The 26,284-nt window shown below is 40.9% G+C and overlaps 1 protein-coding gene across 1 annotated transcript; it reads right to left on the reverse strand.

Annotated features, from left to right (window-relative positions):
* Positions 1-1,246: 1,246 nt before the first annotated feature.
* LOC306908769 (NACHT, LRR and PYD domains-containing protein 3-like) lies at positions 1,247-13,815 on the reverse strand (the record flags this gene model as incomplete). The annotated part of the gene is made up of 11 exons (XM_079481958.1): positions 1,247-1,424; positions 1,504-1,677; positions 4,087-4,248; positions 4,701-4,877; positions 5,424-5,597; positions 5,932-6,105; positions 6,505-6,699; positions 7,455-9,258; positions 9,415-9,500; positions 10,520-10,633; positions 13,535-13,815. 11 exons carry the CDS (start codon positions 13,813-13,815, stop codon positions 1,247-1,249), a joined length of 3,519 nt encoding a protein of 1,172 aa, XP_079338084.1.
* Between the last annotated feature and the right edge of the window lie 12,469 nt (positions 13,816-26,284).

Here is a 26,284-nt window from a genome sequence, read left to right on the forward strand (position 1 = left end):
TCCCAGGACAACTTAACAAAAAAAGTAAAAAACCGGCGGCTGTCCACAGCACCATCTTGCCTAAAACAATTATTTCCTCGTTTTGATGTCTGTTTATTTGTTAAGCAGTTGTGTAATAAGCAAGTTAAATGAATACTTTAATAGGTTAAAGAAAAACTTGGCATAACAAACCATCAGAATTCAGGACCAAAATTGTGATTTATCATTTACAATCATAATTCAATCATAAAATACCCCGCTTTATAACAGTTTGCATTACATACTGTAAATAGCCTAAATATCACTTTATTTACTTTATTTTATGAAACCTTGCTACGCGTGTGGAATAACCGTTTTATAAAAGCAATAAGCCCCGCTAAGCAGTAGGTTGAGGTGCATTTTATACCAGCAAAGGGCATTGTGCCACGACGCGAAGCGACTTGGGGCTTATTGCTTTAATATATTCATTTAATGTGTTTTTGTAGTTTAAAAGAAATCCTGACAACAGTGTGTTTTTCGGAAAGTCATGCAACAGTTAAAGGCCCCCAATCCGGAAAATGCACTTTAAAATGTTTGAACATATCTGTGTGTCAGGAGTATGTGTACAGAACCACCCTAGAGTGATAGAAATCCACCCATTCATCTTTTTCAAGGCTGTTTCTCATTATGTGTTTTTGTCTGTACTTGTGTTCTTGTGAAACGTAGAAGCCAAAGTTCTGTTCCAATTCAAATTCACTCATCTTGAAGAGAACGTATAAAATCTGTGGATGTGTCCTAGATCCGCCTCTTTTATTGAGGATGCATCAGGAGGTGACTTATGATGCTATATTTCCCAACATACATTGCGCAGCAGTGGAGCAGTAAAACAGCTAAATGGTTATAATATTACGGTTATTTTGTCATAAAATGTAGTTTTGAGAGTTGTTTAAAGTTCAAATATGCAGGTTAATAAATATAGCGTCTATTTTAAAATTTCCTTGGAGGATTTTGGAGATGTGAGCTCCAGGCAATAACCGGGTGCTCAGCGCACATGTACCCGGACTTTACTGTGGTCAGTCGGTGTGCGTGTGTGCTTGGGGAGTGGGGGGGGATGAACGTCACCGTTCTATACTGGGGCCGGTTGCATAAACTGCTTAGACTAGTCTTAGAAGTGACTGATTAGTCCTTACAAATTGCTAGTCAGTGAGACTAGATGTTAAGACTGTACGGGCAACTGGGCCCTGGTGTATTGTGGTTTGTTTTGGTCATCCCTAACACTGAGACAAACTTACTTGAGTTTCTCCAGTTTACAGTGAGGATTCTCCAGTACCGTAGAGATCAGCTTCACTCCTGAATCTCCAAGATTATTCCAGGACAGATCTAGTTCTCTCAGGTGTGAGGGGTTTGATCTCAGTGCTGAAGTCAGAGCAGCACAATCTCCATCTGTGATATAACAATGCTCCAACCTATAGAGAAAAGCGAAACACGCTTCACACTATCAGTACCCTTTGTGACAGTTAAAAGATAATTTTTGTTCAATCTTACTTGAGTTTCTCCAGTTTACAGTGAGGATTCTCCAGAACAGAAGAGATCAGCTTCACTCCTGAATATCTCTCATTATTCTTAGTCAGATCTAGTTCTCTCAGGTGTGAGGGGTTTGATCTCAGAGCTGAAGACAGAGCAGCACAGCCTTTATGTGTGATATAACAATCACACATCCTGTAGAGAACAGACACCACAGTCTGTTCATACACAGATCAAACCTACATTTAGATGAATTTGTTTTCTCTTCTTGTGAATATTTAATGTTCATGTACAATTAGATTTTTGTTAATGTTCGTTTCTGATTTACTGAAACATATTTTTACTTTTTGCTCATTGTAATCCTATTTTACCAAGTTGACTTTCAGCAAGAGCTGATGTGTCTCTCAAAAGAGCTTACATTTACATTTATTAATTTGGCAGACGCTTTTATCCAAAGCGACTTACAAGTAGTTTTTTACAGTGGCACATTACTGCAGAGCAATCAGGGGTAAGGTGCCTTTGCTCAAGGGCACTTCAGTCATGACCTGTTGGCAATGAGATTTGAACCAGCAACCTTCTCACAAGACCAACTCTCTAACCCCCAGGCCACAAAAGAGCTGTGAAGAATATTGAATAAAATCCTGTCAAAGTTAACGTGTTAACGCATGCGATTAACTTTTATCAGATTAAAGGGTAAAAAATATTTAACGCAATTAACGCAGCATCCTTTTGTTTTGTCATTTTCCATCTACCGTAAAATTATATAATCACGTTCTTATTCATGTACAGGTTTTTTAACCACTTAAGCGTGATTTGAAACAGTTGCTTTAATGGGTTCAGTGACTATAGACAGCTTCTAGCTATGGGACGCGGCAAAACAATACGCGAGGTCAAGTCTGGTGTATTCAGTGAGGGCTGCCTCAGTGTATGTCTGTCAGAAAGTGCATCAGTATTAAGTTCTCTTTCATGCTTGAGTGAACAAAACCGCACGATTATATCAGATAGCCTGTTTTGTCTAGCATTTTCTTAAGCACAGACTTCAACGTGTTAAATAAAATCCTAAATGAATGCAAAGAGTTACAAAAAATGCAAGAATGAGAATGCAAAAAAGTATATATTAAAACATTAATGTTATGTGCGATTATGGGGTGACCCCTTATAGTCGAAGATTCGATGCTTCGATAGGAGGAGCCTGATTCGACTACCAATCTCACTGTCGAATCTTCGCAGAGTTGTTATGCAATGGCGATCATGCCATCTTGGGTATATGGGCAGTGGCGTAGCAGACGGCATGCAGTGTGCCGCCAAAAATATTCAAAAATATTATTTATGATGTAAATAAATGGGACATTTTTAGGGTTGGGTGCCGAAACCCCTGGGATATATGAACCCGAGGACTGGCGAGCGTCTCTCAGCGTCTTCTGTGCAGTGAGACCGGTAAAGAGTAGCGGCACGTTCCGCTCACACCCGCAGATGAATGTGTACACCGTTTTAAAACATTTGTCACTTAATGGATGTTTTGGTATTTAAATATGAATTAAGAATTTGTCTGCAAATGCACTCAATGCACGTGGTTCGTTACTTAGACTAAACTTTGTGCTGCATGATACAAAAAATTATATTTTAAAATGGTCAGTTCTGGTCCTTGATTCTGATTGGCTGAGCCGAGATCCAAGCCAGTATAAAATACCCAGATTTATAACGGCTGACCGCATTAAATAGCCTAAATATCATTTTATTTACTTTATTTTTTTGAAACTTGCTACGCATTTGAAATAACCGTTTTATAAAAGCAATAAGCCCTGCGAAGCAGTGGGTTACAGTGCATTTTATAACAGCTATAACAACTGGCACGACGCAAAGTAACCCACTGCTTCTTGGGGCTTATTGGTTTTAATAAAGTAATATAACCAAAATCACACATATACCAAGCACGGCACAGACTTTTGGAACTTGTCATTCTCAGCAACGAAAGCAAGCGTGCGAGTCAGGAGGACGTAGAAAGAAAAGAAATATTTACTGTTTAAATGGTAAGATACTTTATTGCATTCCTCCATTATGTGCGGTAAATAAAAAAAACTTGATTTGTAGTTCAGATTAAACTTCAAATAAAAAAACTTGATTTGTAGTTCATTGGTAATGAACGTGTTCCAGTTTGTAAAAAACAATAAATTATTATAGAGTAGTTTTGAGGCGAGATCTGGTCTAGTATTGAATGGCACAGCATTGTTAAGTGATGTTATAATTTTACTATTTGTGGCTTGTGTTTCTAAACACTTAATTTGCACATTGTTACTTGATTCTGTCTTATCTCGTTTAATTTCACGCACTGTACCCTTAACAACCTGGTGTTGTCCCCACATGCGCGCACACGCACACACATGTACGCTTCGATTATCAGTCGACTACAATTTAGACGTGACAATTCTGAATAACTATGTAAATCCTTAGTCGGGGACACCCCTTGTGATTAATCACAGAAAAAATGTGTGAATAATTTGATTAATTTGTATAATTGATTGACAGCACTATTACAAATCCATTACAGATGTTATGATTTATAATCTATATGTGATTTCTGTCTGAGCATCAGATCATAATCTTATGAGTTTCTCCAGTTTACAGTGAGGATTCTCCAGTACAGTAGAGATCAGCATCACTCCGGAATCTCTCAGATGAATATTCGACAGATCCAGATGTGTCAGGTGTGAAGAGTTTGATGTCAGAGCTGCACAACCTTCATCTGTGATAGAACTAAAACACAACCTGTAGAAAACAGAGACACACACTTTCAGACGGTCAGTTCAGAGATACAGATGTGACGAAGCATGTTTCAGACTTTGAACTGAATCAGACATGAAGAGGATCACAGCCACGATCATGTGATTAGATGCACCTAAATAAATAATTTGTATGGGCCGAAGCCCCTCATCTGTACCCTCCTCATGACCTCTGATGAGGTTGACGACATCACACCCTCTTTAAGTTTGCTTGAAATCACCGTTGAAACTTTCTTTCCTCTTTTTACTATGTTTATGTAATATTACATCTGACATCAACTGTGTCTGACTTCAAATGAACTAAAGCAATATTCAATATTACACTGCTTTTATATTTTATAAACATTTCTTGGTTATTTGTTTTATTATTGCTATCTTTATAGTTGAAGTATTAGTCATTTGTGAAAGAATGTTGGAGAATGAATAAAACAATCTTACTTCAGTTTCTTCAGTTTACAGTGAGGATTCTCCAGTACAGTAGAGATCAACATCACTCCTGAATCCCTCAGATAAATATTCCCAGACAGATTTAGATCTCTCAGGTGTGAGGGGTTTGATTTCAGAGCAGATGACAGAGCAACACACCCTTCATTTGTAATATCACAACCACTCAACCTGTAGAGAAAAGAGACACACTTCAGACCTACAGATATGACAAGTGATGTTTCAGACTCTGACCGTGATCACCTTCAGGTCTGATTTAGTTCACTGTTAGACATCATGTCACGAGACACACCTGAAATTAAAGACCCACTGAAGTGACTTGGTAGTGCATAGCTTGCACTGTAGAAAGAAGATGCTCCTGACTTTATGACCACACCCAGCACTGCCCCGATGTCATCGTCCATCACCCAATGGCATGCTCTAGTATTGACCGAAACTTCAGAAACACCAACAAGCAGCGTATCTAGACAGCACCTTATCTTGTTTGCATTATTTCTTGACTCCTCATTCTTCACAACAACAAAGCACTTGAACACAAAGAAAGACATTTTAAGGCAGCTAAAAACATGTGAGCATCAGGTGAAAAATTGAAGCATTATTGTTTTGTTCTGAGTTTTGCCACAGCAAGCATCCATCACATTTTCTAGTTTCTATCTGTTATTGTAAAAATCAATAGTCATCAGTGGGAGGATGAAAGAGAATATTTTATTCCCCTACTTGAGTTTCTCCAGTTTACAGCGAGGATTCTCCAGTACAGCAGAGATCAGCTTCACTCCTGAATCCCGCAAACAATTTTGAGACAAATTGAGATCTCTCAGATGTGAGGGGTTTGATCTCAGAGCTGAAGACAGAGCAACACAACCTTTAGCTGTGATATCACAGTGCCACAACCTGTAAAGAAAAGACACAGTCTGTTCACACACTGATCAAATCTATAGTGAGTTACATTTATTTCTCTTTCTGTGTCACCATTTAATGTTTATGTATACTTGGCAAATTTTAACTGAATAGACTTTTTTACGATATACAAGAACAATTAATGAATTCAGTCCTTTTTAATATATTATGTTTGTGCCTTTCACTAACAGTTAGTACGTGTCTCTGAATGAAATCAGTTGTAGTTGTTAAATAAAAAAACCTTGATGTTTCAGATGTTGTGATGTTTCTATACTCTCATTATAATCCGTACTGTTTGTGATTTCTGATAAACAGATCATGGACTTACTTGAGTTTCTCCAGTTTACAGAAAGGATTCTCCAGTACAGTAGAGATTAACTTCACTCCTGAATCTCTTATGGAATTGTAAGTCAGATCCAGATGTGTCAGGTGTGAAGGGTTTGATCTCAGAGCTGAAGTCAAGGAAGCACAACCTTCATCTGTGATAGAACAATTACACAACCTGTAACAAAGAACAAAGACACACACTCAGTCTCTCAGTGAAAACTTAATTTACACATATCTCAACAGTAAAACTTGTGAAAACAGAAGTTTGTCTTGTGTGTTGCCCACATAGTATTGTTGTTTTTGGCTGGAGGAGTGAGAAATGAGAAAATGTCAAAAAGAGGACTGAGAAATTGAGACACACCGCTCCTTCTTCCCCCACCTAGATCATGACTTTCAAGAAGCCTCATCAAGACGGCTAATTGAGATGTATTTATATTTTAATTACTGACAGTTATGAATGTAATTAAAATTACAATCAAATGTAATGATCTGTGATTATCTAACATTTGTTGGTGCCCTTTCATAGAGGAAGGATAATCAAAAAGGGATTTGAAAGATATATATTCCATCTTACTTCAGTTTCTCCAGTTTACAGTGGGGATTCTCCAGTTCAGCAGAGAACAGCTTCACTCCTGAATCTCCAAGTTTAACGTAAGAATCTCCAAGTTTAACGTAAGACAGACTGAGATCTGTCAGGTGTGAGGAGTTTGATCTTAGAACTGAAGTTAGAGCAGCATAACCTTCATTTGTGATCTTACAACCACTCAGCCTGTCAAGAGGTAAATGAAAAACATGGTTGCTGACATAAAATACAATATTACAGATAAAATAAAATTTTAAGTGTGAAAAACCTGAAACCTGGTATCGGGAGTCAGAAAGTTTGCAAACCTCATCAAAACTATCTTAACTTGCATTCCAAAGATAGACTTGAGGGTGAGTAATTAATGTCAGAATTTTCCGGCAGATTATCCCTTTAAAAAGTTGTTTACATGACTCCGTTCTCAACTAAAAATAGAAAACTTGTTATACGTGTTCAGTGGCGCGAGTATAACCAAAACAATATGACGGCCTCCAGTACTGTGTGGTGGTATTGCTAGACATATACCTATATTAACGTTTATCCAGCAAAAACGGTTTTACTGCACCACTAAGACCAGTGGGGACACACTTATGACACTCACTAGACTTTAAACACACATATACGTCACAAAAATGTGTAGTTACACCGACCGTGTAAATACGCCTTAAGCGCCCTAAATGCATTTACACAGGAATTAAAATGTATTTCTTTTTAAAGTTAATTATTTTAATTAGTGTAATTTGCCATTAAAAACTAATCCAAACTATTTTATGCTGAAAACAGTCACAAAATTTACATCATGGATTCAAACTGGACAGCCTGGCTGAGTAAATAGCCACAGCACAAACAAAAATACTCATTAAATAATTTTATGAAGTGAAACACGTATTGCCTTAACTCGCCTGTGGAAAGATGCCATAAATTTGGTTGTTAGATTTACTTACTGAACTTTTCTGGATTCTTTAATCACAGGCTGCAGTTTCACAAGTACTTTATCTGCTTTATTTTGATATCCAATAAATCTATTCAGATTAAGTTCTTCCAGATCATGATACGACATCAGCAACACAAAAACTAAAGCTGACCACTGAGAAGAGGAGAATTTTAAGTGTCCAACTGATTCGGAGTTCATATAACGTTGAATCTCCTGCAGCAGGGAATCATCATCCAGTTCATTCAGACAGTGAAACAGATTAATGGATTTCTCTGGAGACAAATTCTTCTTGATCTTCTGTTTAATGTACTCAACAGTTTTCTCTTTCTTGTAGGAGCATCTTCTCATCTCTGTCAGTAGATCCTGTAAGAGAATCTGATTGGACTCAAGAGAGAGACCCAGAAGAAAACGCAGGAAAAGATCCAGATGTCCATTTTTACTCTGTAAAGCTTCATCTACAGCTCTCTGATGAAACTCAGATAATGGAACCTGTTTTGATAAGTTATGTTTGAAAAAATGTATGGCCAAAATTCTAGGAATCCGACCTGCTTCAAACACATTTGTGTTGTTTTTTGTGATGGAGAGGTGAGCATAAAGAGCTGTGAGATGTTCCTGAATGGTCAGATGAACAAAGCAGTAAACTTTCCCCTGATGCAAACCAAACTCCTCTCTGAAGATCTGAGTGCACAATCCTGAATACACTGATGCTTCTGCTACATCAATGCCACACACTCTCAGGTCTTCATCATAGAAGATCACATTGCCTTTCACAAGCTGCTCAAAAGACAGTTTTCCCAGTTTGAAGATCATGTATTCATCATTCTTCACTTTCTTCTCATAGTCCTTCTGATGTTTGATGCTTGTCTGATTAATCAGGAAGTGTGTGTACATTTGAGTGAGAGTCTTGGGGATCTCCTTTTCACTCTTTGCTTCACTCAACATTCTCTCTAGGACAGTTGCTGAAATCCAGGAGAACACTGGGATGTGACACATGATGTAGAGGCTCCTGGATGACTTCAGGTGTGAGATGATTCTGTTGGCCAGACTCTCATCACTGATTCTCTTGCTGAAGTATTCCTCCTTCAGTTTGTCAGTGAAGCCTCGTACCTCTGTGACTCGATCAACACACTCAGAGGGGATGAGATCAGCTGCTGCTGGTCTGGAGGTGATCCAGATGCGAGCGGAGGGAAGCAGATTCCCCTTCATGAGGTTTGTCAGCATCACATCCACTGAGGCTGATTGCCTTACATCACACAACCTCACACTGCTGTGAAAATCCAGAGAAACACGACACTCATCCAAACCATCAAAGATGAACAACACTTTATATTCACCGCAGGAGATTTCAATTTCTTTTGTCTCTAGGAAGAAAAGATGAAGAAGATCTAAAAGACTGAGGGTTTTGTTCTTCATCAAATTGATCTCTCTGAAAGGAAGTGGAAATATGAGGTGGATGTCCTGCTTCTCTTTCCCTTCAGCCCAGTCCAGAATGAACTTCTGCACAGAGACTGTTTTTCCAATGCCAGCAACTCCCTTTGTCAGCACACTTCTGATGGGTTTGTCTTGTGCAGGTAAAGCTTTAAAGATGTCATTCCATTTGATTGGTGTGTCCTCTGTTGCTGTTCTTCTGGATTGTCTCTCAATCTGTCTAACCTCATGTTCATTATTGATCTCTCCACTTTCACTCTTTGTGATGTAGATCTCATTCAACAGTGTTGGGTTTCTCTGCTGTGATGTTCCTTCGCACAAACGCTCAAACTTCTTCCTCAGATTTGATTTGAATGTTTTGAACTTCAGGAAGTTTAGACTCATTGCTGTAAAATACAAATAAAAGATTATTACAGAAGTATGGGAAAAAGTATGGAGCAAAATACCTTATGTTTTTTTTCCAGGAAATATTAATGTTTCTTAAGGAATATTAGTTTTTTCTTTCTTATAAATAAAAAGAAATTTCATAACTTACCTGAAACCAAGACAAGTGTTTTGATGTAAGTCTTGTGTCTGATTCTCAGACTGCTCAATCTTTCTCTTATAGTTGGGTTCTGTTACAATACATCTGAGTGGCAGAATTGAGAACCAAAAATCAGACACATTGATTTTACTGTTCCGTAACACACTACAATAAGGTGGCATTTCTTAACATTACTTAAAGGAATTGTTGACTTTCAACCATGATCATTAAAGTACCCCTGTTGTCATCTAATATGTATACGTATTTTTTTCTTTACAGTTTCAGTGCAGCTTCAAAGGGCTTTAAACGATACCAGACGATGAATAAGGGTATTATCTAGCGAAACGATCAGTATTTAAAAAAAAATTGGAAAAGCTTTATAAACACATATGCTCGCCTTGCTCTGTTCTGCTCTGCGAAGCACTTTCACGACTTATGTAAAACGTAATTACGTTGAAAATGTAGGCAGAAGTACAGAGTCAGTGTTTACAAATGTGGAGAAGGAGGACCGTTCAAAGGTTGTTGAATGTTCAATGACACTTATTCAATTGACTGTGTCCGTTTTTTGTTTAAAATGGTAATTTTGTGTGTGTATCCTGGATTCCGCATGACCGTTTCACATAATTACGTAATACGTGAAGTCGTGAACGTGCTTCACAGAACAGAGCAAGGCGAGCATTTGTGTTTACAATGCATATACGTTTTTATTTTTTTTATAACATGACCGATTGTTTCGCTAGATAATACCCTAGTCATCGTCTGGTATCGTTTAAAGCTGCACTGAAACTGTAATTTTGACCTTACACTGTTTGGAGTCCATTGAAGTCCACTATTCAGAGAATAATCCTGAAATGTTTTCATCAAAATCCTTAATTTCTAAAGATAAAAATACATTAACATATTGGATGACAACAGGGGTGGTCATTCATGTGAATATAATCATGTAAAATTTGTTTTTAAAATCCAAGGTTATAACTGTACAGATGTGGTTGTGTGTAAACAGTTTAAATTTCACAGATGTTTCTGCCAAGAGATGTTTTCTCTGATCACAAAAATAAAATCTCTATAATAAATTATTGTATAAAATGTAAACTATTGTGAAATATACTACAGATATTTTATACCTGTGAGCAGACCATGTATCTTCATTCTTGAAGTTGACTGGCTGTTCTATAGACGCATCGCTCTTCACAGACACGCAGCTGAACTCTGGATCTGAGCTCTCCTGATGAACTGAACTATAACACACAACACATTAATCCTGAAGTTAATTATTGTACTTATCAAAGATCACTTTATTATCTTTTCATTATGTTCATACAAATGTGAAGAAGTTACATTTTACAGATGTGTCGTCTTGTCCTACCAACACTGTAAAGAAAAAACTAATTCCATGTCTCGTATAAAATGCACCATAATAACAATCAGTCAAAGATTTAATACTGTTATGAACAGCATTAATTTTTTCCCTTTCGAAAATGAACCATGGTTCTACTATAGTCTAAACAAAAAAAATGATAATAAAACCATGGTTACAACAAAATAACCATGGTTTTGAAAACCAAAGTTTTTTAAAAACCATAGAAACGATGGATACTGTAGTAATAGTTATCAATACTCAAAAAAACATAACTACACTTGTACCACAAACAAAGTATGGTTAATTTCTGTAAGGGTTATATTTGTATATATAATAAAATATTTGTGTTAATCAGAAATCATGTTAAGGATTAAACTTGGTTTTCTGGCCAAATATACAATAATATAAAAGCTACTGATAGTACCTGCATCCTGGAGAAAAATCTTCATTTGTTTCATTCATGATGGAGCAACAGAGATTGATCTGATCGATGTGATCTCCACAACTGACACTGAATTAAAGTAACGTTCACACACAAAAAAAACTCAACATTAAGTGAAACAGCTTCTTCAAATGAATTAATGAGTGTTGAAGAAACTCAGCTAATATTAATGTTAGAAAAACAACACTTAACATTACGTCATATCAAAAATATATTAACTAGGCCTATATAAAACATATGTGAAAAGAATTGCTCGGTCCTCAAGAAAATCGATCAAATGAGGAAGTGAAAAGCGTCTCGCGACCCCAAACTAGACTGACTATCTTTACAATCATCCAGCTTTAACATCTTCTAAATACATGAAAATACCTCTATATGCTATATAAAAAGTATAATCAAACATCCTGAATCCCCGCGTTGTTAATAATTGACTCTACCTGCGCAAAATAAATACGAAACAATTGTACTTCCGTCACTCTGCCAGGTGTCTTCTTGAGCCTTCTCAATGTTTGAACCAATCAGAGCAGCAGAGGACTGGAAACGTCGACTTTAATTTAATCTTTACTTAATCTTGTTTAAATCGTACACATTTATTTTTGCAGGTCTCGTGTGCTTAAGAGGCAGGATTCATTTTACTGATGCCATTGGTAAACTATGTGTAAAATGATACAAAGTAGGCTATACAATGACTAACAACTGTACAAACAGGTTGTATCACAAACTATTTTAAGATTTTCACTGCAGTAAGTGTCTGTTCCGCATAATAACCAGATGATGGCGATGTTTACTTTGCTAATGCAGGTTCTGTGAGGCTTTGCGTGTCAAGATCAGAGAACGCTCAAATATGCCTGAAAGAAAGAGATTGAGTCAGTCTCTCTTCCAAGAAGTGTGTGGGCCATCCTACAGAATTCATGCAAACTGCTGTTCCACATAAAACAAAAACATTTAAAAAGCTTTCAAGTATTCAAATCTTAGTACCCAATAAATAAACAATAACTTATTAAACAACTTTCAATTGGGAGATGGGTGTCCCAAACCCCTGAATTTCAAATAATGAAAATTATAGTAAAAGGATTTTAGCATTTTTTTAATTGTTGTTTTCAAAAAACAATTCTCTTTAAATGATTCAACTTTATATAAAAAAATGTGTCCCTGATTTTCATGTCACTATGGAAAGAATGTATGTTTTAGTCCATTGGCTGAGCCACATCACCACTACACTTATAAATACATTACTGTGTCCCTCTCTCTAAGATCTACATGATGGTAAGTAGATCAGTCTTTTTATTTTCACTCACTATGAGATTTCCTGTAGAGTACTGTAAGAGCATGGCAATAGCAATACCAAGGTTGTTGGTTCAATCCCAGGGAAATGTACATACTGTATGTACCAATGTACTTGTTTTCTGCAATTAATATTAGTATTTTAGTATATTATAGTAGTGATATAGTATGCGAGCTGTATGTTTTCTATTACATATACTGTCAGATGTAAAAAAAAAACGGAAAAAAAAGAAAAGTTTCCGGCATCTGGGTTGCTGGAAAAACCTGGTAAAATTAACATAAAATATCTGTTACAAAAAAATACAGTAATTTTCCGTAGCTATAAATACAGTTTTTAACATCTTGGTAATGGATAACCTCGGTTCCCTGATGGAGGGAACAAGACGTTGTGTTGAGACTGACAGAATGGGGTTTGATTTAAGAACATCTTACAGTTTGAAAAGGCCAATGAACTTATGGCGTGAAAGATGGCGTGCCCATTCATTCACCTTTTTGGACTGAGGAACTTGAGAGGCACCATCGTTCGCTGGAGCGGTCCAGCGCAGGGGGGATTATCCCTCCCCACGCCCCTTAGGAATCTGCTGATCGGGTCCTGCTCCAGCATGACATAGACCAGGGCACTCTGTGCTGCAGAAAGTGCAGTAGGGCGAGAAGAGGAGCCACTTTTAGAGACACTTACCTTGCTGTGGGAGACAGGTCACTTCAGATCTCCCAGAGGTCTGGTCTCATGTGTCAAACCGTGCGCTTCCTCAGAGGAATCCGCTAGTGGTGGTGGCCGTCAGAGCGTAAGCTCCGAGAAACAAGTCTGGTTGGCAGGCGAGTTGCGACATCTGCCGGTTGACATACGCTAGGGCAGCCATGCTGTCTGCAGCACGTGCTTTAGCCAAATGAGAGGCAGGGACCTCTACATCACAAGGCAAGCTGTCAGCAGCTCCAGGCAATTGGATTGCTACTGCATGTGGGGAGCCGTCCAGTGCCCCGACACTGCCTGCCAGTTGCACACCGCACCCCAGCCGAGCAGGGAGGCATCTGACATACCACGGCACGCCTCACCACCTGCTCAAACGGGACTCCAGCCCAGAGTGGGACATGTCTGTCCGAGGGGCTAGGGTGCGTCGGCAGATAGACGTGATGGGAACAGCCTTGTGCCAGTGTGCCATGTTCTCCAGGGAACCCGAATCTGAAGCCAATGCTGAAGTGGTCTCATGTGCATCAACCTGAGCGGCATATGCCACAGGAGCCTCTGAGTGTTTCAGGGGGACCGCTGTCTGCTGTCTGCTGCCTGACGAGGGCCAGGCACCACAGCATCTACTGAGTATGCTCACACGAGGCATGCTGCATGGTAACAGAGTCTAGCTCCATACCGGGAGAAGAGGTACTCCAGCAGGGGAGAGAAGGCTCTTGTCCTGGTTGACCCGTAGGCCCAATCGGTCTAGGTGATGGAGCACAAGGTCCCTGTGCGTAGGCAAACAATCCTGCAAATTTAATTGGCCTTTTCAAAGTATAAATAAGACTTGTATTGGCCCACCTGAAGGACATCGCCAGACCCTTCCTTGATACCCTCCAGTTTGCTTACCGAGCAAACAGATCTGTGGATGATGCAGTCACCTGGACAAACCAGGGACCTATCCAGGATCCTGTTTGTAGACTTCAGCTAGGCCTTCAACACCATCATCCTGGACCTCCTTCTGCCAAGTTTGCCCAGCTCTCTCACCAACCTCCACCTGTCAATGAATTATTAACTTCCTGTCAGACAGCCAACAGCTGAGGTTGGGAAAATTGACATCTAGCACATGTACAATCAGCACCAGAGCTCTTCAAGGGTGTGTTCTCTCCCAACCTAGAGCTGCATGCACTTAAGACAGATGAGATGATAGTGGACTTCAGAAGGAACCCTTTTTTTACGCCTCCCATCACCATCTTGGACCGCACTGTGGCCACTTTGGAGTCATTCAGGTTCCTTGGTTCCACTATCTCTATGGACCTGAAGTGGGAGTCCAATATAGACTCCATTGTAAAAAAAGGCCCAGCAGAGGTTGTACCTCCTCCATCAATTGAGGAAGTTCAACCTACCACAGGTCCTACTGACACAGTTTTACTCAGCAGTTATCAAATCTGTCCTGTGCATTTCAATAACAGTTTTCAATAACTGTGGGCCACCAAATCAGACATACAAGGAATATGCATAACAGTTCGTAGTGCTGAGAAGATTATTGATGGTCAGCTGTGGCCTAATGGTTAGAGTGTTGGGCTTGTGATCAGAAGGTTGCCGGTTCTAATCTCAGTGCCAGCAGGTCATGACTGAAGGGCCCTTGAGCAAGGCACCTTACCCCTGATTGCTCTGCAGTAATGTGCCACTGTATAAAAAACTACTTGTAAGTCGCTTTGGATAAAAGCGTCTGCCAAATGAATAACTGTAAATGTAAATGATGCTCCCTTGCCCACTCTTCAGGACCTTTATGATTCCAGAATGAAGAACAGGGCAAGAAAAATCGTCACAGACTCCACTCACCCTGGACACAAACTTTTTGAACTGAAAAAATCTGCATCTGTCCGGTACTTCAGAGCACTAAACACCAGTACATCCAGACACAGAAGCTCTGTTTTCCGTCACGCCATCTTCCTTCTAAACAGTTAACTGCTCCCCAAGAGCAATATTCCACTTTTTCCACTAGTAGCTCAGTGGTAAGTGTCATTATTCCGCCATCATGTCATGTTTATTCTTGGTCTTGCAGCGGAGTCATGGCATAGCCTTAGGTTTTGTGTGAGAAAGGCATGGCTTTGTTTTGATTCTGACTTGCCATGTGTTTTCTCGTGTCTCGTCAGTGTTTCCCGCCCTTTTGTCTCGTTAACCTTCCCTGAGTGTTTCAGTAACCACACCTGCCCATTGTTATCTCCTTTGTTAGTCTCCCTATAAAATGCCCTCTTGTCTATTGTCTTGTGCTCGTTCGTTGTACCACTTCCCTGTACATGTTTCCAAGTTCTCTGGTCTGGTCTTGTCTTGTCGTAGTGTATGTATGGTTCCAAGTTCTTTGTTTAATTCCTAGTTGTTTATGTTTGCCCCCCTTGTGGGATGAGTTTGTTTTCTGTTTTTTGTATCCAGTTTAGTTAGCGTTTTCCCATCGTGGATGTTTGTTTTGCCGTGTTTTTATAATTAAAGTATATTGTTAACCCCGTCATCCCCGTGTCTGCCTGCACTTGGGTTCTCTTCCTCTGTGAGCACGATAGAACGAACGAGCCATAACCGAACTGCAGGCAACCGTGCAACCGTTCCCCGATGGCCGTGCACCTCTGATCCCGAGTGGTGGAGGGATATGGTCTCCCAGTCCCACGCCGGAGGAGGCCCATTCCCTGCCCAGTGCCAGCGTCCCTTGCTGGACTACGCCCGGGACATTGAGGCCAGGAAGGCCTCCGTTCCCGATGTGCTGGTCCGGGCATACCTTGTGGCTGGGATGAACGATCCTCCACCTTTTCCGGAGCGGGAGGAGATGGTGTATCGGCCGTTCCCGCTCTTGGTAGAGCAGCTGCAGCTTCGAGAGGAGCTACGTAGAGGCTTCTCTCCTAGTTGCTGTCCAGCCTCTCGTTCCGGTCTGGCGTCTGTCCCGGAGCACTGTGTCCTGGGTGTGGTCACCCAGGGAAGCTCCACTCCACCACCTACAGCCTCCCCACCCGCAGTCAGCTTTGTTGGCAAGTGTGGGAGACGGGAATCCTGGGGGTCCTCGTCCGAGGCCTCCAATCCCGAGCCGCCCGTGCCCTTCTCGTCATTCCTTCAGCCGACCACCAGGCGGGTGGCTCGGCTGAAGAAGAAGAGGCAACGGAGGGCGGTTCGAAGTCCGGTGGTCCCGTCAAGTCCGGTGGTCCCAAGTCCGGTGGTAAGTCAAGTTCCCCAGCCGGCCTTCCAGCCGGCGTCAAGTCAAGTTCCCCAGCCGGCCTTCCAGCCGGCGTCAAGTCAAGTTCCCCAGCCGGCCTTCCAGCCGGCGTCAAGTCAAGTTCCCCAGCCTGCCTTCCAGCCGGCGTCAAGTTCCCCAGCCAGCCTTCCAGCCGGCGTAAAGTCACGTTCCCCAGTCGGCGTCAAGTCACGTTCCTCAGCCGGCCCCTCCCAGAGCCTCTGGGACTCCGCGCTCTCGAGCGCCTCCCCCCAGGGTACACCCTCTTAAGTCCCCTGGAACTCAGCGCTTCCGAGCGCCAGGGACAAAGACAGTTCCCCCTTGTCCCAATCCCTTTGGACTTCCTCCCATGAACTTTGTTGTTCCCCCCATGAACTCTGTTGTTCCCCCTCCCCCCCCTCCCTTGTTTGTTATTTTTATTATGTCACCCCAACCCTTTTGTAATGTATTCTTGTCTGCCCCTAATATTGTTTATTATGTTTTGCCTTGTCTTGTCATTGTTCCAGTCTGCCTTGTCTTGTCAGTCTACCCCTTGATGAACACCTGGAGGTGTTCATTTAAGGGGGGGCTTATGTCATGATTCCGCCATCATGTCATGTTTATTCTTGGTCTTGCAGCGGAGTCATGGCATAGCCTTAGGTTTTGTGTGAGAAAGGCATGGCTTTGTTTTGATTCTGACTTGCCATGTGCTTTCTCGTGTCTCGTCAGTGTTTCCCGCCCTTTTGTCTCGTTAACCTTCCTTGAGTGTTTCAGTACCCACACCTGCCCATTGTTATCTCCTTTGTTAGTCTCCCTATAAAATGCCCTCTTGTCTATTGTCTTGTGCTCGTTCGTTGTACCTCTTCCCTGTACATGTTTCCAAGTTTTCTGGTCTGGTCTTGTCTTGTCGTAGTGTATGTATGGTTCCAAGTTCTTTGTTTAATTCCTAGTTGTTTATGTTTGCCCCCCTTGTGGGATGAGTTTGTTTTCTGTTTTTTGTATCCAGTTTAGTTAGCGTTTTCCCATCGTGGATGTTTGTTTTGCCGTGTTTTTATAATTAAAGTATATTGTTAACCCGTCATCCCCGTGTCTGCCTGCACTTGGGTTCTCTTCCTCTGAGAGCACGACAGGTAAGAGCATTGCGTTAACAATGCAAGGTTGTGGGTTCGATCCCAGGGGGTTGCAGACACCTATGTAAAATGTATCGGATAATGCTATGTAAGTCGCTGCCAAATGCCTAAATGTAAATGTGTGTACATAACACTGCCTCTGCACACAATATTATCCATTTGCACAAGCGTACATACCATCTGAAATTAATTTAAATTCAACAATACGCTACCCTGTGCAATGTCTCTCATGTTATTCCCATTCTGTACAATAGAATTTTAATTATGCATATTTTTAATAATCTTTTTTTAATAGTCTTTATCTCTATTATAATTAGTTTTGTCATTATGTTGAATGTGTGTACTAGATGCTTCCAACACCATAGGCAATTCCTTGAGTGTGCAAGCACACTTGGCAATAAAGCTCTTCTGATTCTTAAAATATACAGTATGATTAGCCATTACTTAAATTTTTAAGGGCAACAAGTTTCCCTATGGTTTTAAAGTAAATTCAACTTATCTGGGTTTAGACCTTGTGAAACACATGCAAACGTCAATTTTTTTTATTTAAATTAGAAACTAATCATGTTTTCTATGCTATAATGTCTTAATGCCTGATTTCATTTTGATGTATGTAATATTCTAGCCTGAAGCTTCATTGTCAAGTCAAGCCGACTTTATTTACAGTATATAGCGCTTTTTACAATTTTAATTTTAGTTTATTTTTTTGTCAATTTAGCCAATGTGTTAAATAAACGCTGTTTTTTTCTATTAGTGATGAAAAGTAGGCGGATCTAGATGTTATCAGGGCTTTCCTGTATTTTTGAATACTATCCATGTCAAGATCTTCAATATTATTACTCATGCTGGAGATTTGAGACAATGCAGGCAATAATCGAGACAGGCACCTTTTGTAGTTAAAGTGATTGTTCACATTGTGACCATGTGAAAAAGTGATTAATAAATAAATTAATTCATTCATTAATTCATTTCAAATCCTAAAGTTTTTATTTGTTTTTACATCTTGTTTTTACTGGTTGGGAAATCATTTTCTTTTCCATATTTCTCCATAACGTCTCTCTTGAGAGATAACAGTAAGTTCTTTATCCTTCTCCCTCTTTCATTCGTTCTATTCTGTCTCGCTTCGCCATTTATAGCCCATTGCTCTCTGCCTCCATCTGTCTGTTCATGTAACTCTGTCAGTCTGAGATTAAGAGTCTGGACCGAAGCGAGCCAGGTCTGGACGGAAGTACTCTCTTTAAATGGAGGAGAATGTAGGGAAGGAGAAAAGGATCAACGTGTCAGTGAATTTTAATGAATATCTCCCGTCTGCAAGTTCAGCACTGAGTTTTGCTGACTGACTGCTTTTGCTTTTCCCACGAGTCAGCACAGGGAAAATCTGGCGTCTTTCCTCAGCTCCGCTTTTTCAAGCATCAATGACTTTAGCTGTGTGTTAATAATCCTCAAACATTCTGGCTCTATTCCCATAATAATGAAACCTCTGCAATTCATTTAGCCCAAACCACTTTACATATCTTGACAAACTCTGTTTGTAAATAATTTCAGCATGGTGCGTATTTCCTTGTAAACTATATATTTTAGGAAATAATCTGCCTTTATGGTTCAAAAATGGATTAACCCAGAGGAAAAAAGTTTTGCTCATTGAATGCTTTTTCTAAGATTTTCTATACAGTAGTTGTGATTCCCCTTACGTTTCTTGATTAACAATCAGCAGTTAATCAGTTATTTCTCCTAAAATACATTAGGAGAAATAAGAGTAGTCACAACTGAGACATGATAAATTCATGATAGATTCAACAGTGTATCAGAGGTTTAACCTAAAATTCCTTATAGGATAAATAATGGTAGACACAAGTTAGACATGAAAAAGTCATGAACCGTTTTTTGTTATGTTTTTTTATGATGATGATGATATGGATTTTCACTTTAATTGGACATGACCATGAGAGACGGGAAGGGAAGAGGAAAGTACCTTTCGCTGGGATTCGAACGCATGCTGCCTGAGGTGCTACTATTCTTCTGAAGCATCACCACATGGCTATGTATTTCTGAAAGGGATTTATCTTAGTTCAGGATACTTATTATGTCTCAATTAAAGTATGTATCAGCTTTGTCTTCCGCTGCCAGCTGCATATAATTTGTTGAATAGTTACTTAAGGAGCAAGTAAAAGTTGTCATAGTAAAAAACAATACATTTATTTCATAGTTTAAATGTTTTAACATATTTACTGACATGAATTACTGATATTTAATTATAAATAAACTTTATTTGGAGTACTACTCATTATACCTTACATATAGACTAAAAACCTGCTAATGGTTTTGCCGTCAATGTTAATGAAACAATAAAATACAAAATCATGACTAAATGATTGGTGTCTTGACTAAATAACTTTTGCATCTTTACTGTAAATCATTGTGTTTATTAAGATCATCACGATGGATCTTAGCACTTCAGAGCGTTTTCTGCCAGATGGGTTCACGTGCGTTTCTCAAGAATGCACTGCACATAGCAGTGCTTTAAGTGCCACTTACGAGTCACTATCCGTCTGTCAGATGCTGAAATGTCACTTTATACAATGGCTCGTTTTTGTAGCACCCGTTTGTTTTCGAAATATTTAGGCGAATTATTTTCACCCGATGTGCATGTGGTAGGTGAATGTTGTTTAACAGAATTTTTGTGCAACCTGTAATACTTTTTCTATGTGTAGATTGGACTTATCTACTGTAATTGTGCAGTAAGTTTGGTGTGCCTTTCCCTGCAAGCATGTGAGAAATCGAGCCGTTCAGATTTCGTCCCTGTTGTGAAGTAAAAAGACACAATTCCACCCACCACGCTGCCGCCATTGTTGTTTTTATAAGCGACAGCAGTGTACGTGAGGCCAAGGCTAAAGTTCGTGCACAACATGCAATGTAGTTGCTGCACAGAGACCCAACCTTGGAAGAGACAGGAGTGAATTGATTGTATCATTAGATGAAATCCATCAGAAACCATATGTAAAAACCTGCTTGTCTGAGCGAATCGCGTCAAGCCGGAGTGCTTTATCAACCTGGGACAGTACAAGCAGGATTAGCTTCAAAGTTGTTCCTCAAGAGGGATCGAGACCAATTGAATGAGGCAAAGCTGCCGATGTGAGTAATATTTATGAACAGTCTGAATTGATGTAAATTAAACTATATATAAACCGTATATATAGGAGGATAACGTTAGTATATTATAGTCAGTCACGGGCTAAATAGAACATTCAAAGCCCGTGTTAAACTTAATCTATATTTGTATGTTATTTGGCAAATGTACAGTGGCCCACTAGTGCACAGCAAAACGAAATTTAAAAAGCAAATATAAGTTCACAACGCAATCAATCCACAACAAAACGGAATAAAGCCACAACACAACGGAATAGAGCCACAACACAACGGAATAGAGCCACAACACAACGGAATAGAGCCATAACACAACGGAATAAAGCCACAACACAAAGGAATAGAGCCACAACACAACGGAATAGAGCCACAACACAACAGAATAAAGCCACAACACAACAGAATAGAGCCACAACACAACGGAATAGAGCCACAACACAACAGAATTGAGCCACAACACAACGGAATAGAGCCACAACACAACGGAATAGAGCCACAACACAACAGAATAGAGCCACAACACAACGGAATAAAACCACAACACAACGGAATAGAGCCACAACACAACGGAATAAAGCCACAACACAACAGAATAGAGCTACAACACAACGGAATAAAGCCACAACACAACGGAATAGAGCCACAACACAACAGAATAAAGCCACAACACAACGGAATAGAGCCACAACACAACGTAATAAAGCCACAACACAACGGAATAGAGCCACAACACAACGGAATAAAGCCACAACACAACAGAATAAAGCCACAACACAATGGAATAGAGCCACAACACAACGGAATAGAGCCACAACACAACGGAATAGAGCCACAACACAACGGAATAAAGCCACAACACAACGGAATAAGAACTAGGAGTTCTTCAAGACCACACTAAACATGACAAGACTGACAGGCAGGAGGACAGACACCATAAACACAGAACAGAACACACTAAGGGCAGGGCTAACATGACTAAAAAGGGATTGGGGTTGGACAATAAATTAAACATCAATGGGAAGGGGGGAGGCGGAATGGGTGGGACAAACTTGGGAATGCTATAACTGGGGTGGACTTAGGAGGGACAGGACCCTGCATCCTAGAGCTGGGCGCAGGGGTGGTTTAGGAAGGCCTGGGCATGGTAGGCATACCCTTCTCGGAGTGGGAGGAACTAGAAGGGGTAGGGCAAGACGGGACGGCCGTTCTTGGGACCACCGGACTTGGGACCACCGGACCTGGGACCACCGGACTCGGGACCACCGGACTTGACGGGACCACCGGACTTGACGCCTGGGCAGGGCTGGATACCGGCTGCTGGGCAGGACAGGATGGTGCCACTCTCCTCTGCTTCTTCCTCTTTGACCGGCTCACAGGACGTGTGGCCGGCTGCAGAGTAGCGGTGGGGGACCCCACTATCTCCGTGCTGGAAGAGTCGGACGGGGAGTCCCACGACTCCCGCCATCCACGCCTACCACGGAGGCTAGCTGGTGGTGGAGCAGAGTGTGTGGTGACGCCCAAAACCCCAATCCTCAGGGAACGACTCTCTGGGATCGGCGGCAGGAGAGAGCGTGCAGCTGAGGGGCAGCTGGAGGCAAGACTGCTGACCAGTTGCTGACCAGTTCCTCCAACGGTGGAGGCTTAACGAGGCCCGCCAGGAAGTAGGCATTCATGAGCGTCTCTGGCAGAAAACCCCGTCTTGCCACAGACGCTCGAGCATACTCACCCACGGTCCTATGTCCCTGAGGAGGGAAAGGACCATCGCCACGCTGGATTAAGTCAGTGGTCGACTGCCACCAATGCTGGTGGTCCTGGCTGGCCGAAGAGGCAGAGGACTGCTCACGGACGCTGGCTGCCTGCTGGGTTCTCTGTGGCCGGTTCATTCTGTTATGGTTGTGGACAGAACCCAAGCGCAGGCAGACATGTGTCGAACAACAAGACTTTATTTCAAAACAAAGACCCTCGATGGGGAAAACATGAACACAAACAAGACTGAAAACTAAAACTTCCCACAAGGGGGACAAAACAAACAAGGTCTTAAGAATAACAAACTAAGTCCACAAACTTGAGTCCAGGGAACAGGAACACGGGTAATCCAGACAGACGAAGGGTAAGTGTGCAAAGTGTGCAAAATGAACCGACAAGAGACAGAGGGAAACTGGGGCTTGATAAAGGGAAACACTAACAAGGACTGATGACACAGGGAGAGTGGCGGCAGGTGACATGGATGAAACACTAAGGGAAAGCTAACAGGAGGATTGCACGAGGCAGGTGAGGGGACTGAAACACTAAGGGAAAGATGGACCAGGGCTGGAGACAAGACTAACACTAATGGACCGCTAACCGGGGAAACAAGGGGGCGGGACTAAAGGACGTGACACCGGAGAGAGAGCATGGCTTCTCAAACCAAAACAATGCTCCCTCTCCACACAAAACACATGGGACTGACATGAACCTGCCACAAGACTCGAAAACCAAGACAAGGAGAGGCAGGATCATGACAGCCTTAAGCAGTTGTTGAAACATATGATCCTCTAATCCATAATTAGTGAAGTGACGTGTGGCCAGGTATGGTGTTCTAACTAAATTTGTGCTCTGTATTTAACCCAAGTGCACACACAGAGCAGTGAGTAACACACCCACACACCATGAACACACAACCAGAGCAGTGGGCAGCCCAGTGAGCAGTTGGGGGATTAGTGCCTTGTTCGAGGGACTCACCTCAGCCTTGGCATTGAAGGTGGAGGAGAGCGCTAATCATTCACTCCCCCCACCTACAATCCCTGCTGGTTCCAAGGCTCGAAACAGCAACGTTTGGGTTACAAGTCCAGTCTCTAACAATAAGGCCAATTTGAGGATAGTTCACGCTAGTCTTCAAGAGGAAATCATGGCTGCATTAAACAGCAGCAGGAGAAAGACACTGACAACCACCACGTAGCAATTTTGACCATTTCTCTTTAAAACAAAACATTTTTACTTTTCATAAAATGTGGAGTAACTTTAATGCAGCAATCCAGCAACAAACATGCATCCCTTGTTTTAACCAACAACTTGCCCATACTATATATTTTTGATTCTTTGCTTTATTAATGTATGTTCAGTCATACAATTTTTATTGTACTGTATTTTTTATTAATTTAGTTAAAATATTTAAACAAACAAAAAAACGGAATAAATAAAACCATGATTAGTCACATTAAGCGCAATTCTCCGGTTGTCCTGCAGGTGACCTCTTAAATCTGTCTTCTTATGATGCACTTAGGGCTTTATGATTACTCCAGAGCACTCGTAGATCGATGATTTTCAAGTGCTACTTAAGTTATGATGCTTTTGGGAAACAGACCGTTATATTAAGATCACTCGTACGATGGTTTTTACGATCACCTTATAGGCTTCCGTTGCTTTTGGGAAATGCAGCCAGAGTAAAGTACCAGTGTTTTATTTCTATATTATTCAGTTTCTTTGTTAAAATGCTACTGACAGTTAAATAGACCCACTGTACCTGATTGTAAAATCAAATGGTGAAATAAGATTTAGTTAACCCCAGCTGTGGCCTAAATAGTTTGTCAATCTTTCTTTCTTTTGAAGTAGAAGTGGAACACACCTACAGTTTCCCTATACACTATTCAGTATCCCTATACAGTATTCCTTCATAGGTACTCAGTGTAAATCACACACAACATGAGCACATCACAGTACAGAGACTGCTCTGATTAGAGTTACAAATGATCTGCTTATGGCGTCTGACCGAGGTTGTATCTCCTTATTGGTGCTGCTAGATCTTAGTGCTGCATTCTACACCATTGACCACAGCACGCTCCTACATAGACTCGAAAATTATGTCGGTATTAAGGAAATAGCTTTGAAATGGCTTAGATCTTATTTATGCTACCGTTTTCAATATGTAGCAATAAACAATGAGGTGTCACGCAAATTGCAAGTCCAGTACGGTGTACCACAGGGCTCAGTCATAGGGCCTATGCTCTTCGCATTATACATGCTACCTCTAGGAGATATAATGAGGCAACACGGAGTAAGCTTTCACTGTTATGCTAATGATATGCAGCTTTATATTTCCTTGAAGCCTCTTGAAACACAGCAATTCCATCGAATAGTGGAATGCATAGTCGATATAAAAAAGTGGATGAGTAGCAATTTTTTATTATTGAACTTGGACAAAACCGCCTTACGAAAAAAAACAAGAATACTCCTTGAATATTGAAGGATTGTTCAATAAAACCTTTGTCATCAGCAAAGAATCTTGACGTTTTATTTGATAGTACTCTGTCATTTGACAACCATGTCACCAACACCTGTAAAACTGTGTTTTTCCTACAGGCTTATTACAAACACTTCAACTGGTTCAAAACACGGCAGCTCGATCTCTTACAAGTCCAAAAAAGTATGAGCATATTAGCCTGGTTCTGTAAACCTTGCACTGGTTACTTACAAATCATTGCATTAACTTTAAAATCATGCTTATTACCTAAAAAGCCTGTTTTACAGTCCTTCACGTAAACTACACTTTTGGCATCCGGTCAGTTTGAAATACCTAGAATTTCAAATTTAAGTGCCGGTGGTAGATCCATGTCCTATCGAGCACCTAAACTTTGGAGCAGTCTTCCCTGTACTGTCCGGGAGGCAGACACACTCTCTCATTTTAAATCAAGACTAAAGAATCTTAATCTTGCAAAAACTATCATAATATAAATATTCCGAAGGTTTAGGCTACACTAGTTAGATCATCCTGAACCAGCAACACTTCAAATAACAACTGATGTATTTGTTGCATCAAAGAGTGAAGAGTACTCTACTCTCAGCCAGTCTTGTCTCATTGTTCCGAGGTTACCACAGAGAGCAGGATGCTGTTCATGCCCAGACCTGATGGTAGAGCTGGATAAAGAAGGACGCAACGATTTGACACGTCTTCACTACAAAAGTTCTTCTGCTATTAGATCATTAATGATAATCTTAAACTATAATCTACTTTATACTTTACTACTATGACCACCTCACCCAAAATAGTCTCTCTGAACAGTTCCAATCAGGTTTCCGTCCCCTCCATAGCACCGAAACAGCTCTTCTTAAAATCACCTATGACCTCCTCACGGCTGCGGATTCTGGATTACTGACAATCCTCATCCTCCTGGACCTGACAATCCTCATCCTCCGGGCTCTGTCCTTGGACACCTTTTGTTCATTATCTACCTTCTCCCTCTTGGCCACATTTTTCGTAAACATAACATCCAGTTCCATTTCTATGCAGATGACACCCAGCTCCACCTATCCACCAAACCCACTACAACCCCCCCTTCCACCTCTCTGTCAAATTGCCTTCAGGAAATCAGACCGTGGTTCTCTCTAAACTTTCTCAAGCTTAACAGTGACAAAACTGAACTCCTCCTTATCGGCACCAAATCCATCCTCTCTAAAATAAATGATTTCTCCATCTCCATTGACAATTCATCTCTGTTCCCCTCCCCTCAGGTTAAGAGTCTGTGTGTCATCCTAGATAGCACTCTGTCATTTCAGTCCCACATTAATAACATCACTCGATCAGCATATTTCCATTTACGTTCCAACAACTGCAACTCTCTCCTCTATGGTCTACCTGACAAATCCATCCATAAATAGCAACTAGTCCAAAACTCTGTATCTCGTATCAT

The sequence above is a fragment of the Barbatula barbatula genome, assembly GCF_947034865.1.
Source record: "Barbatula barbatula genome assembly, chromosome: 19".
NCBI lineage: Eukaryota > Metazoa > Chordata > Actinopteri > Cypriniformes > Nemacheilidae > Barbatula > Barbatula barbatula.